This window comes from Leptonotus elevatus, chromosome 10 (assembly GCF_054856555.1).
Source record: "Leptonotus elevatus isolate MCC_2025b chromosome 10, RoL_Lele_1.0, whole genome shotgun sequence".
NCBI lineage: Eukaryota > Metazoa > Chordata > Actinopteri > Syngnathiformes > Syngnathidae > Leptonotus > Leptonotus elevatus.
Window position 1 is genome coordinate 6,433,754 of NC_141248.1, and position 15,081 is coordinate 6,448,834.

A 15,081-nucleotide genomic window follows, 5' to 3' on the forward strand; every position below is an offset into this window, starting at 1 on the left:
CAATACTCCTCAATACCTTCCTCATGTGGCTGAAGAGGCTAATCAAAATTTTACAAACATTTTATCGCTATCGTAAAATGTAACAATACACATTCTTCTCCAGGCTGCTAATGTCAATTAACCAAAACTGAAGTGAACATGAATGAATGAAATAGAGAAAAGTCAGTGAATAATCTTTTACATATCCATTAATTCAAGGGCCTGATCCAACCGAGCTGAGTTAAATGACTCTTGAATCACTAAGAGACTCTCTAAAACCTTAGAAGCTTGACATTGCACTTGACAAAAGCCAATAGGCAGCATAACAAACACTGTTATCCTTAGTAATTCTAATTTTAATCGTCCTGTTGGGTGTTGTGATACATGCTTCTGTGAAACATTCAAAAGAAGAATATGAAATGGGATTCATTGTTTTTGTTTTTTTTAGTTCTCGTCATGGGCCACCATTAGTCTGTGTTAAATTACAGTATAATTTTTTTTTATCCATAAAAGGATGGAGTCAGGCAAGGACGATGCAGGTTGCTACAGAAAGCCAAAAAGGATGAGAATGAAGACAAGAAAAATGGGGATATATTGAAAGACAGTGCTCGCTCCCATTCACTTGAATGTAACCGGCGTGGTATTACGCCACTCGCTTATATTTTGAGCACAAAGTTTGCTATTCCAGCCACAGGTATACCGTATATGAAATTATTAGGGGTGTGCATCTCTCCAATAAAAGATGATTAGATACATAGCTCAGTATATGGCGTGCAAGATGATTTATTAAAGATGGTTGCAATGATTCAATTTGGTTGGATTCCGCAGGATTAATTACGAAATGATTCGATATTGCACGTCTCAGTTTACATACGTACAAATGAAGTTGTCAGTACTGCAAATTTATTTCAAAAATATCTCTCTCTAATAAAAGGCGGTTCAATAAGTATCTCAATATATTTTGATGATTCGTTTCAGTTTGATTCAATGCATCTTTTAAATCAAAATTGATTTTTTGATACAATTATAATTATAAATACACTCTCTTAGGGATTGGGAGTCCTTCAAACTATTAGCCAAGCACGTCTGAAGTCCCAATACTGGCAACTGACTTGAGTTAAGTCATGTGACTCTAATCACCCACTGCTGTATACAGATGTTATTATATGATCTACCTCTTAACAGAGGTAAATATTCCTAAAATGTTGATAGTTAATTTTGTCAAACATGAAAGCACCTATTAAAAAAGCTACCAAATGTCTTTTTCTGAGCACATCTGGTTACATCTCAACACTGAATTTTGTACAGTGTAGTGGAAAATTGATGTTATGTCATGTATGCGTTCCCCATGAGCTCACAGTGCCTGTCAGATCATTTTATTTTCACCAACGTCATAAAAATATGACTACCACAGCATCTATTCAAGCAGTGGAATTTAATAGAATTTTGTTTAGCCATAAATTTCCCACACTAATTAGTCACTATAATGAGGATGGAAATTAAGCTGATTTAATGGCTTAACAAAAGCTCGGACAGCTTATGTGGAAATATGTTCTTGTGGGTAGTGTGGATGAATGAATTTCATAGGAGCTCCAACACCTCCACGGGAAAAGCTGCAAGATTACCAATTCAGATGATGTAGAAAAAAGCTCCTGTACGTGTGCGTTTCGTCTGCTAACTCACAGCAATTGTAATGATGAGTCTGCTTCAACTATGGAAATGAGCTCCAAGTTGAAAAAGATTTCTTTGCATTTCAAAACATTATCACAAAATGCAAGAGAATCACTTCATATCCGCCCTCATTTGCCAAAACACAGCTACCCTAAAAAAAGCTCAAGGTTTCACACGCTGCATCTTGTTTCTTTCTGCCGAAAGATGCAACCCTTAGATCTCAAAATAAAAACCTAAAGTTTAATGGATATGTACAGCCTTAGTGCAGTTTTACAATCTTTGGACAGGTTGTGAAAACGCTTGAAGCGGAGTTTATCCAATCACACCATTTGCATATGATTATGTGCTTGATGTGTTTTGGCTACGAAATTAATTTGCTTCATTTTCTCTGAGAGGTCAACAAGACAGGTCTCGTTCTCTTTAAATTCCTTGACTCGTGCAGTATTTGTCCAGCTTTTTTGCTTTTTATTAATAATATTATCATAGGCATTTATAGTACACTTGTAGTATTTGTCCAATGTTTGACTCCATTGTAAATCATAATTTTTCATGTTTTTTCATGCACTGTAAACATGTTGTGTTATAGTGCATTTCCCACGATTACCCAATTTATTTCTTCAGTGGGGCCTCAACTAAAGGTAGAAAATGAAAAACGTGAGTTGGGAGTCTTAAAAAGCCATAATCTACCAGGTGGCACTAGAGAGCAACTTTTTAGTTTTGCTTTAGCTGACATGTGTCTTTGCCAAGTGACCGTACTTGCACCAAAACAAGCTGACTGGTCGGGATTGACAGAGCAGGCCTGTGTGCGTGCGTGTGTGTGTGTGTGTGTGGGGGGGGGGTGTTGTGTGTGTGCATGTGTGTGTGTGTGTGCATTAGCATGCCAGTCAAAACAGATGTAATTTTATCATTATCACTTTCTTTCAAGTCAACAGCAGGTACGTTGTGTAATAACAGTAGAAACAGGGCCTACAATTTTAGAGTGAGCAAAACGATGGTTAACACAACATCCGCACCATGCTGCTTCAAAAGAGTTACGGGCCAGTTTTACAGCTGCACCTGGACCAGGAATAACACTCATCTATTAGATCTGAGGCTCTCGTAAACGGCTCTGTCAGATTCATAATAAAATAAAACACTAGCTAAAATGCTGTTATCTTCAGACTGCCCCACTGGGTATTGATGCACAATGAATTCTTTAGCTTAAGAATAAGTGTATTTCATTTTTACACAGCGTAATGACAATGCTGTATCACACTTCGTACATGACACCGAGTGAACGATGTTAAGATTTGACAGAAAAAATCTGTCCTGGCAGCACTGACAGTTGGCTGCACTCACTGGGTTGTAATAGAATTTAATACTATGTGCTGTCTAACATGGCCTGGTTTCTCCAGTGTTTCTCGGCGGTGAGCACTTGTACATGTTACTCTAGCAGGTGTATAAAGTGTCGGCCCAGCTTGTGTGTGTCATGTCACATTCAGCCCATCTGTCAATGAAGTGGATTATTTCTTGAGCGAGCAGAATTGGCTGCACAGAATCAGGCCACCATCAATCTTCAGGCGCGCGAGCAGGACGTGAGGGAGGTTAGAGGCTCGCCAGCAAGAGCGCTGCGCTGCTTCCTGAGCAGGTGACAAAGCAGTCAAGCGATTGGTTACTCAATCTCTGCCTCAGTGCACCCATTTGTCATGGAAACATTTGGGATAGCAAAAAAAAAGGATATTGAACTCATTTTTGTGGTATGCAATGTCAGCAGTTTTTGTTTTGTCTTTTTGCATAGGGTGATTTCGCAAACATTATTCAACAGGACAAGACAAGATGTACTCCCAGCTCATCATGACCTTGACGCAGATAATCACACATCCTTACTCTTCTATCATTGTTTGTTTATTTGTCTGTGGGGGATGGTTTGTGATGCATAAATGTCATTGAGTACATTCATGCCAAATCAACTGGTGGGTTTAACCGAGCAGATTTTGATTTTAATTAAACTTGGTGGACTTGGTAATAGTGATGGCACAACCCTGAATCTCAATTTTTGACATTTTCAGCAAAAAGGTGAGTGGCCACGTACTCTGAAACATATGTTTTAGAGAACATGTGAAAGATTACATTTCATGAAAATTGTTAAGTCACATGATCCACAAAAACAAAAGGTCAAACACTACTAATATATGCACCGATTTCCTTTCCAACAAGATCTGTTTTATGACGATTGACCCAGTAGTTCCTGAGTTATAAGGGTTCAAAGAAAACAGGTCACGCCCCTTTTTGCCAAAAATGTCAACATTTGGAGGGCCATAGCTCCCAAACCCCTGCTCTGATTGACCTAAAATTTGAGATTTTGTGTTTTGCCATCAGTATCAACAACATTCAGTACACCAAGTTTGATTGAAATAAATAATAATAAATAAATAATAAATTGAATAAAAAATTTAGATTTGTTTTACATTAACTTTTTTGACTTATTTTTCTTTTATTACAAATTAAAGTGCTTATTTTACATCACGTGTGTTGGATCTCACTCAATTATACCTGATCAAGTGTCTCGTGAGTGGATATCAAGAACGCAATGATCCCTATGTTTGTACAGAAATACATTATTTGATTTTAAAAGACAAAGTGTCAATGTATAAGGGACAATGGCTTTTACAAGAAGGCATTTGTATTTGCCACAAAGCCACATCTATTTATATCTGAGGGCAGTGGCCTCCGTGAAACTGGAGACACTCTCAAATTATAAAATCAATTCTAATTCAAATATTCATCATAGCATTTCAATTTTGAGAAAGCAGTTCTGGTTAGTGGCACTCATCGGCTGAGTAAGATTGATGTCAGCTTAATCCTCTACAGAAGAAAAACATGATACAGTAAAGTGTGTGGTTGCCACGCTGCCCAGCAGCAGTTAAAAAAGGCAAAGGCTAAGCGCCCAGTTGTGATTGACCATCATCCCACAGAAGCCAGCAGATTAGGAGGGTGAAATATCAAACCAATAGATTGCCCAGCAAACAGTGCTAATTAGAAAGTTTTTCCTTAAACAAAAGATAAACTGATGTGTGTCTGAGTGAATGCGCCTTCTGGTGCTATTATTTAGTATTAACTCCTACAGCTGAAATCAGCCTCATGACATATACAACAAATTTGATATTTAAAAAGAAGAAAATATGTCCTGAACAAAGCTTTGATATCCTCGGGTGATCCATGAAAATGTCAAACCACACAAGACTGTCAGTAGGAAAATTCTGCATTAATGTGTGAAGAGTGTGCAGTACACATCTTCACATTTCAATGCAGTTAGTGAGTCTGACAAGGAAACTTCCAGAATGCTCTGAGACTAAACCATCCTGGATGACTCTTCCAGATCCATACCGAGGTTAGGGAGGAAGGCTATTTTGTTCCCGCTGTTTTCCTCTAGGACCACTGCATTATTCAAAAGACACTTACTGAGGCTTGCACGTACTTGTACATTTTTGGCACCAAACCCGAATTGCCACCAGTCAAAAAAAAATGAAGAAAAAAAATGCCGGGAGGGAAAGCTATCCTTTAAAAATTCATTTCTATCTCTCTGTCGCTCATCCGTCAACCTCTTGTTCCAATTAACAGCAGCAGGATACTTGGAGAGCTTCCTATCATAGTTTGGATTTTTACTTGTCAGCTGTTTTATAGTAGAACTACTGTAATTCAGTTTTCTGACATGCTGCTTAAAAGTCACCAGCATTCTAAAACAGGCATGGATTTGGCTTTTTTGTTTCTTCTTTTTTCCCTGTGCATCAAATGCAATGCATAGCACCGGGAGAACTAAGTAGAAGATAGCGTCTGTTGAACAGCCGCTTGGCTTCTGGAGAGAATCCCCGATAATGTCTGACGGTTCAGCAAGGGATGGAACGCTCATTGTTAGAGGCTTAAAGAAAGCCTTTTTGCTTTCGACTAAAAAAGCTCCCCTTACCCGTAACACTCCCTCTTACACCATTACCACCGCTAGTAAGCTTTTTCATAATCAGAGAATTAAATCTGCCTAGGCTGCTTCCCTCCTCGGTTGCCCCTGCAGTGCAGAAGGCGTCTGGCTTAATTGCCAAAGGTTTTCATTACAAAAGAGGGAAACATAATTGTCATTTCCATCCAAAGCGCAGAGATCAAAGCTCCCTTGGCTACCAGCACATTAATGGAGGCTTTTGCCTCTAGCTTGTTGTAGTCGTTTGCCAATAAGACTCGGGGTGCAATTGTCACCAATTTCTCACCCCAAATCATGTTCTTGCCAACTATCACAATGTTGGATGGAGTGTAGAAGCGGCAAAGTGTGTATCCTGTGAACACGCGAGTATGAGTACATCTGAAGCAAATTAAAGGCACAATTAGTCACCCATTCCTCTCTGTGTATTGTGTATGGCTGCAAGCATGGTGAATCATCACGTTACAGTATACAACTGTGGCAAATCATCCTGACATATTGCAGCAGCTGCTTTTACACAGCCAAAGCTGAGAAGTGTGGCCCTGGTGGAGAAGTCACACCTCACATCCCAACACTGTGCTGTAAAGCTCAAAGCGGACAAAGCTGTACACTTACCCAGGGTGAGAATGTCAGTGCGACCAGGTCGGGCCACATGGTGCTGCTGGATGGTCTGGTAGAGTGTCGCCTGGCACAGCAACAAGAAGCTGAGGCTGACCCACATGGCCAAAAACCAGGACATTCTACAGGACAGCACAGATTGGGAGACAAGACAGTAAGTTAAGTTGCTTTTGTAGCAGTCTTTGAATGAGAGTCCATTTACTTACTTGCAAATGATAACTAATAATGAAGATGGTGTCTTAATAAGAATAAGAATAAGAATAAGAATAAGAATAAGAATAAGAATAAGAATAAGAATAAGAATAAGAATAAGAATAAGAATAAGAATAAGAATAAGAATAAGAATAATGAATATTTATTTGACAGGGACAATACAGACAAACATAGTTACAAACTTGCAGCTGATGTGATGCATACAGAGGTTATAGCTAATGCTAATGCTAATTATTTTCAACTCCAGTCCCCAGTTGGGTTCTCCTCTCACAACATTGCAGTACAATACAAAATGTGAAATAGACATCAATTTAAAAAAAAAAGGCCCAAATAACCATTCAATTTATAATCAATAACCTAATATTACATTTACAGTATATGACATATAATCTACATTAAGCTGTGACGTTACTGGACAATATAAAGCATACATCAATTTAAAAATAAATTTAAAAAAACAACATACCATCGAATTCAGTAATGCCTCAAAAAAGTAATCCTATTTACAGGTGAGTACAGTTGAGTTTTTTCTTTAGCTAAGTTTTATTTTTGGTGTCTTAGAATCCAGGATGGACTTTATTTTCCATGGCAGTGTGATTCAGAGTTTACAATTCTTGTAAGAGAAGGATGACCGTCCGAAAGTTGTGCTTCAGAAGGGGATTTTGCCGTTTTGGTTTGCGGAACTTTTGGTTTTGCTGTTTTGAGTGGCTCAGGTGCTATGTTATTTATACGCTTGTAGATTAATTTGAGAAAGCATAATTCTCTAAAACTCTCAAAACTTAGGAGGTTATACTTGTGGCCTTGGTGGTGCCTAATGTTTTGTTGTTGTCAATCAATTACTTTTAAAGTTTGATTGTACAGGGAACAAATGGATTTATTTTGTGGCAGTGAAAGTTGCTTGAGCCCAAAGTGTCATGCAGTAGGAGATGTAAGAAAATATCACAGTACAGTAGGGCAGCCTGGCTGGGTAATGTCAAATTAATTTTAAGCAGTTTAGATCCCTTTGTATCGATTTTGAGATTTCCTTTCTATGAGTAAGGAATTTAAGTTGGTGGTCAAATACCAATCCAGCATATCTACATTCCGTTAGAGTTCTTTATTTATTTATTTTTTAATGTATATGAAAATATTGTTCGAAATTATCTTCTTCTTTTTTTTTTAAAGAGAAACACATTAACACAATTTTTGAAAGACTAAGAACCAACTGATTACTGATGAGCCACTGCCTGACCTTGACCAAAGATATACATAGAGCATCAACAGCCTGCTGCGCGGGTGCATAGAGAACTGCATCATCCTCATACAGCTGGCAACAGACACACAGCACAGATTGAAGGCAAGTCATTTATAATGAGACTGAACAGCAAAGGTCCGAGTATTGAGCCCTACCAATTTTTATATTTAGAGAAGGAGATTTAACTTGAGCAATTGTAACCCCTTCAGACCAATAGATGGTTGCAGTGGACATGACATATCCACGTGTAAACCAAAAAAATGCATAATTTGGATGATGTCAACATTTCTGGTTTATGATTGGATCTTAACTAACCAATCACAATCGCAAGTTGATTTGCACGATGTTCATGTTAAAATTGTTGAATATAAGCTTGGAATGTTTACAACACGTTACAGCCGTATTATCCTGGCGTCCACTATAACAACTAAAAACATCAGATAACCCCCCAAAAAAAGTTAAATTTTTTGTTTTATTTTTTATTTAATTTTACTTATGTCCAGGAACTGCCCCTGTTCAGGGATTTATTTTTTTCACAAAACAGCAATTTGCTATTTCAGTGGAAATTGTCATTTTGTCATAACACAACCTCGCAAATGTTGTTCAAGTCGATGAATTTGTGATTTCTTGGCTATTGGGGAGACGCTTTGTGTAAGGTTCATGCTATTGGTTACAAAGCTATCATTGGTCTTTCAAGCAGTAGATACATGATATAATTCAATTATTCACCCATTGCCAGACGTATCACTGGTGGACTAGAGAGTGAGACTGTCCAAGATAACGCCGCGGCCAGACAAGAGGTGTACTGTATTGATAGTTAATCATTCACACTCACATTAACACTTATAGTCAACTAAAGAGTCTTCAATTAACCTTACATAAATATAACATGGGACGCAAACATAGTGGTCAGAGAAAATAACATGCAAACTTCACATGGAAAGGTCATTCCTTCCTTTGTTACCCTAATTAAAACAAGTATAGCATTAATAAAACCAGTACAATTACTTTTTTTTTTAAACCTTAATAGTCAAAATTGACATTTAGGTTTCTATTGACGGTTCAGGTCTCGCCAATCACTCTTCAACTTCAATGGTCATCATTGTCTATTGGCAACAGTGACATCTAAATAGCGGTCAACTCAAATGCAAATAACCAGTTAACATTGTCGTAGTAACAGGCTATTGGTAAACAAAAGTTGTACCTGCTGCTAATCTGAACTGGGTTGCCAAATTGTTCTCCTTTTGTTTATCTAAACAGCAAGTGAACCCATCACTATGACCTCAGCAACATGGACTCATTTAAAGTCATGTGTACATAAATGTATTTTCATGAGGTTTTCAAAATAAAACTCTCTTGTGGAAGTGAAAAATGTATAACTTATACACACATTTGCACCTATATGGCATTATGATACACAAGGTCCTAGGTTAGCCCTGTAAGTCCCAAGACTTGTGAAAATAAAACCACCACAACGAAATGAGATAAAATAAATATGATAAAGCGATATGGGAGATGCTTATTCAGTATTTGAACGTGTGCAGAATGAAAATGCAAGAAGCCTGAATTGCACATGATATTTACAAGGTTATTTTGTAGGTGGAAAGAATAAATAAATATAAATCACATTCATATGTTTGGTATTAATTCCGGTTAAAAATAACCATGTGAGAAATTCATATGAACGTTTTTTATTTTTTTATTTTTTTAAATATATACGGTAATTAAATTTCATAGACATGTTTAGATGAGTTTGTCTAAAAATAAGGTTAGCTTCTTCATTTAAATCAGGCATGTCTAAACTTTTTTAGGAGGCAAGTGTCACTTTCACTTAACACTGAAGTCCATCAGCATAGCTAATAAGTGAGGCTATAATGTATTTATTATATATATATATATATATATCCTGTGTAATCAACAAATAACTGCAAGGTAATAAAGCAAAATATCAATGTTTTGCCACCTAACCCCCATCCCACCCCACCCTGAGCAAGGATGTTCAAAAGTACGAGGGCTGTTGTGCTTTACTCATAAGGCATGAATTTTTAATAGCTCGCATGCAGTATAACTACTGTTTTGTCGACGCGAACGTCGGTGAAGTTGCTTATTGACGTATAATATACATTACAACTCATGTTTATTCTTGGCCGTTCGGTGAATGATTTATATTTATGGTGGGTTATCTTGTAGGATGGACCTTTGCTATACAGTATATAGTAAGTAACTAGAAGTGGTTGTTCATAAGTATGGATGAATGTTACTTAAGTCATTCCAATAAGCATAATGGTTTTACATCTGTTTTTGTTCTAATTAACTACAAATAAAACTGAACAAAGACTACTTCATCAAAGCCACCAAATTCCTTCACTGGACCTTTGTTTTACAAAAATAATTTTATTGTTTCTTGTGTATGTTTTTTTTAACAGACTGCTGAATAAAGTTGATTCATTTATTGATTGATTGAAACAACATGACTTTCAAGGAGCACTGTTAATAATAGTGATAAAAACACAAAACCATAACAGGGTAGCAACTGCAGCAGTTTTCCTCGCTGCGTACAGTATGAGTGTATTGGTGTATCAGCATCACTTCAACTTATCTGATTTTAAACCCCATGTTTTGGCCTTGTTTCTGACAGTGAGCTGACTTGCAGAGAGACAAAGCCAGCTACCATGACAACAATGTCTACAATTCTAGCAAGGTAAAGGAGACAATTTGCAACTTCAGCAGGAAGCAGCAGGACTTTTATAATGCGCTCAAAATCCGTGCCACTTGGGAGGGGAGGCAACTTCATGCCCAAATCTCTGATGAAGACTGAGAGTGACAACCACAAACTTCTTTAAAACTTTTACAACATCAACAAGACATTAACGCACTATTGTCAATTGTCATGGGGAACAACGGCACTGTCTAGCTTTCAATTGTTACCTTTTTATTGAAATACATTTATTTAAATGCAACTTCCTGTTTATTTCCTTAATTAGCCTAGTCCACTTTACATGGGTCAAAGGTGGGGAACACTGTGGACTGGTTGTCAGCTAATCCAAGCAATTTCTTGCCTCAATTGGACTCACATTGGACATCATTGAAAGCAATATCTCTGTTAAATGCCACACATACAATTTAAATACTATCTCTAATACTGTATGTATTCCTTATATATATAATATTACATAACTAAAATGCAGTATTAATCCTAGACATTAATTTGATCCTGTTCAGGATTGTGGGTGCTCTTTGCTGACTTTGGGTACGTACACCTTGGACCGGTCAATGTCAAACATTTATCCTGCATATGGGCAATTTAGAGTCTTCAATTAAGATGTGTGTTTTTGTATCATGGGAAGGAAGTGTAGTATCGGGGACAAAATCCAAACCATCCAGACAAAAGTCAAAGCAAACAGATATAATTGACTTCTATATTATTATTATTGTTACACGTATTTCCTGTACATTTTGAGTGTGTTTGACGCCTTGCTCAAATACAACTCAGGAAGGTAGTTTTAATAAAAGAAACAAATGTATTTCCGTATTTTGTTGAGCAATAACATTCAAACCCGGACAATTTGCCCACTATTTAAGCTTTGACTTTGTCCATAAAACCAAGCATGATTTTTTTCACATACTCTATTTCATCGATAAAATACATGTCATCTGAGTAACACCAAAGAATTTTTTTTTTAAAGCCACTGCTGATATCTTCTGTCATTGCCTTGACAAAGGGAGACACGGCTGACCTCTAATTTAAAAGAGAAACTGTCCGTTCCATGTCTTATTAGTTTGTGTTTCCATTGAATAGACTACAATGGGTCTGTGCACACTTTCTTTAAAACGAGATTGTGGTTGACTAAGGCTATTAACTACATGATTACGACAACCATCAAGAAAAAAAAAAGAGCAAACCAGTCATTTTTATTGAATTTCTCTGGATATACTACTCATCTAATGTCTTGAATAACAAATGGTAACAAATATTAGATGACACTTTTTACCAAAATGTATTTAATGTAACCATATAATAATACCTAACTATAAATACTCTCCAGTTCTATATTGAACATCACCAAAGCTTTTTAGAATTTAACATGGACAAAATCAAAGAAAATGTTCCAAACGTCTGCAATATAATACCAGGATATCTGACCTTATTTGTTGATGAATGTTGAACCAACGTTTATACAAACAGTTAAACCCCTTTGACCAGTATCTGAGACTGAATGGTTTAATATTGAAACAGTTTGATAGGTGAATAAAGTTTATGATCATTAACATAACTTACCCCAAAAAATGACCAGCTGATAGAATTGTTTTATTCCTTAAACACTGGTTCACGTCTAATATAAAAACATGGTTCAAGAATGACCTGTCATGTTGGTCATTAGACATTAAACAAGACCCTTCTGTTGATTAAGTAATCGCTGATTTTATATTTATTTTATCCAGAAGGCTATGGGGTAACGACGGTAACGACGCTCTGCTCTACATGTGCAGCGGAACACAGACTAACTGAAGCTCTAATGAGCCATCCATGACCATAAACCCCAAAAATATCCCTAATTTAATAATGGTCAAGGAGAAACGCAAGCTTTTTCTAAAAGAACAGAGCCGACCCTCTCTTTTAAGACTTTTTTTTTTTAAGCTGTTAGTGCCTCACCTCGACCAGAGTGCAGTTTTTGTTTTCATCATTCCAGGGTGAGATTTTGGACCTGCATGGACATACTCACTCTCACGTGTGGGTAGATTTCTGTTATCCGCACAACAGCAGTGACCCACTCAACTACTGCGTGGTAAACTTTTTTGCATTTTAAAACACATATTATATCAGGATTGAAACCAAATTCTATAATCATCTATTTGATTTCCTGCAGTCGCATCAAGAGCAGCTTCACAAAGTTCCAGCTACTAAATTCCACCTCCCCCATCCCCAAAACCAGAGATGCCCCTCCAATGCGACCTCACCTGACTAGTAAGTTCAGGAGGACCAAGGCTCAGTTCGAATGGCTGACTCCCCAGCAGACTCACTCCTCTTGGAATTCATCCATGTTGTATAAAGCTGGGATTTGTGGCTGCAATTCCAGATTCGCAAAGGCTGTTCTTTTCTTTTCTGGATAGTCCGTCCTCTGGATCTGCACTGCTCACTTCCTTTGAATTCCTCAGAAAGACAAAAGAGTCACCAAAGCCAGCGCAGCCTCAGGACTGTGTCACCCACTGTGTGGAGGAAGCAGTGGCTCATCATGTCACTGCTGTATCAGCTTCACACGTGGAGATCTCTTTTCCTCTCCTCTCCTCTGCCTCAGCCGTTGCCTTGCCTCTCCGTAAGTAGAACTCCTATGTTGTGATGACTGGGAGCTTCTTTCGTCCACCCCCACCCTCACACTCCTTGTCACGCATGCAGCGGAAGGCTCCCGAGGAATGACTGCTCTGTATTCTCTTGGCTGCGTCCCCTCATTGAGAAGCTGTGAGCCTCAGTCCTCTCTCCAAGCCACTAAGTAGAGAGTCTGTATCAGAGAGGCAGAGCGCTTGTGTGAGTGAGCATGTGTGTATTACAACGTAGCCCAGCTGGGAAGAGAGAGAGGGACAGAGAGAGAGAGAGTTGAGAGGGAGTTGAATTGAATGCCTTAAAGTAAGACTGCCCACTTCTGCATCATATCTTCATCAGCAAATGAAGTATGCTTTATTAACCCCACATTCTTTATTTACATCTGCGCCTCCCATCCGCAATGACAGGAGACGTGCAAGTTTAGCCGTCAGCTCATTATAACGTGTTTGAGTGTATCCATGCGCAAAAAAATGTCTAAGAGGGTGTGGAAAGAGGGTGAGTGAATATGTCCTTCCCGTCATCACCCTCCAGCATTTGAGGCTTGAGAGTGAAATATGTTCCAAGCACGGGACTTTTAATAGGCGGCAGAGTGCCTCATCAGAGCTCTGCAATCAGCAAACGGTCCATTAGCAGCTGGCTATGCTCGTTCTACCAGTTTTTGCAGTGATGAGTGTGGATTTGTGTTTTACGGCCAGTCCCAAATGCATCTGCCAGAAAGAGCATATGAGCATCCCTCAGTGACTTTCTGCTGAAGGAAAAAAAAAACACACACACACATCACATCTTTTCTATGTGAATGTGTATGTGTGTGGTGCACATTGTGAGAGCAACCATTGTTTGTATAAATGTATGCCTTCCCACAACGCATTTCTCCTGCATATAGACATGTTGCCTGTTAACCAGAGACAGAGATGTGGAGAACATGCAAATTAACCATAGGCACAGAATGATTAACTTGATACTTTTTTCAATAGTCTCACTTTCCTCCCAAAGTATTGAAAACACTGGGGCCATTTTTTCTTATTATTATTATTTTTGCGTTTCAAGTCGTGCATGTTGCTATTGTCTTTTTCATCAAAAAGATTATCCCTGAGTTCAAATGTATTTATCTTTGGAGCGCCCTCCATGACACTTGCTCGACAAGGCAGCCTCAGATTTCGTCACATAGCATAGCCTGCTGGTGGTCGGGGTTGTCAAGGTGTACTGAGCGCACAAAAAACAAACAAACAAAAAAACATTTCAAATAACCAAGGGCACAGTATATTTAAAAAAAAAAATACATGTTTAAATTTATGAAGACTGACTTGTCATGCATAAATCAAACTCAAGTCGAGTCTTTCAGAACTTTTTGATGCAAGTCATAAAATCAGTGACTTCAGTTGATTCGAGTCCAAGTCATGTGACTCTACTCCCCATTTGCTGTTTTCATGCAGTTTGGCTGTACTTAAACATAATTTGATTACCTATGAAAGTACTAGTAGCCTTTACTCAGCTGCAGGCGCTATATATTTTTTTCATAATAATTTAAATGTATGTACATATATTTATACCATGTATTTTTCATCCTGAAAGCACATCACTATAATCGATTACATAGGAGAAAAATTCATATGAAAAATACAACTAATTACTTCATGTTTCCAGCTACTATGTATGATATATGATGATAATATATGATATATGAAGATGATGATAATAATAATAATAATAATAATAATAATAATAATAATAATAATAATAATAATAATAATAATAATAATAATAATAATAATAATAATAATAATAATAATAATAATAATATGTTTTATAAAGGGCGGCACGGTGGCTGACAGATTATGAGATCGAATAGGGACTCTGGCCTTTCAGGAGGGATTTTGCATGTTCTCCCTGTACCTGCGTGGGTTTTTTCTGAGTCCTCACATTCCGAAAAACATGCATGGCAGGTTAATTGAACACTGAATTCTCCCTAGATGTGATTGCGAGTGTGAATGATTCTTCATTTGTGTGTGTGCCCTATGATTGGCTGGCAAGTTGCAACCACTTCTGGGTGTACCCCGCCTACTGCCCGAAGACTAATTGGGATAGGTTCAACCACGCCCG

At 37.7% G+C, this 15,081-nt stretch overlaps 1 protein-coding gene across 2 annotated transcripts in view; it reads right to left on the minus strand.

Annotated features, from left to right (window-relative positions):
• Positions 1-13,192, minus strand: part of tafa1b (TAFA chemokine like family member 1b) — a 149,518-nt gene extending 136,326 nt beyond the window's left edge. For both annotated transcript variants that reach the window (XM_086087786.1, XM_086087785.1), the window contains exons 1-2: positions 12,621-13,192; positions 6,212-6,336 (exon numbers count right to left, since the gene is read on the minus strand). In XM_086087786.1, the coding sequence (XP_085943912.1) occupies positions 6,212-6,335 (124 nt within the window). In that variant the 5' untranslated portion in view covers position 6,336; positions 12,621-13,192. The remainder of the gene's footprint in view (positions 1-6,211; positions 6,337-12,620) is intronic.
• Positions 13,193-15,081: the final 1,889 nt, after the last annotated feature.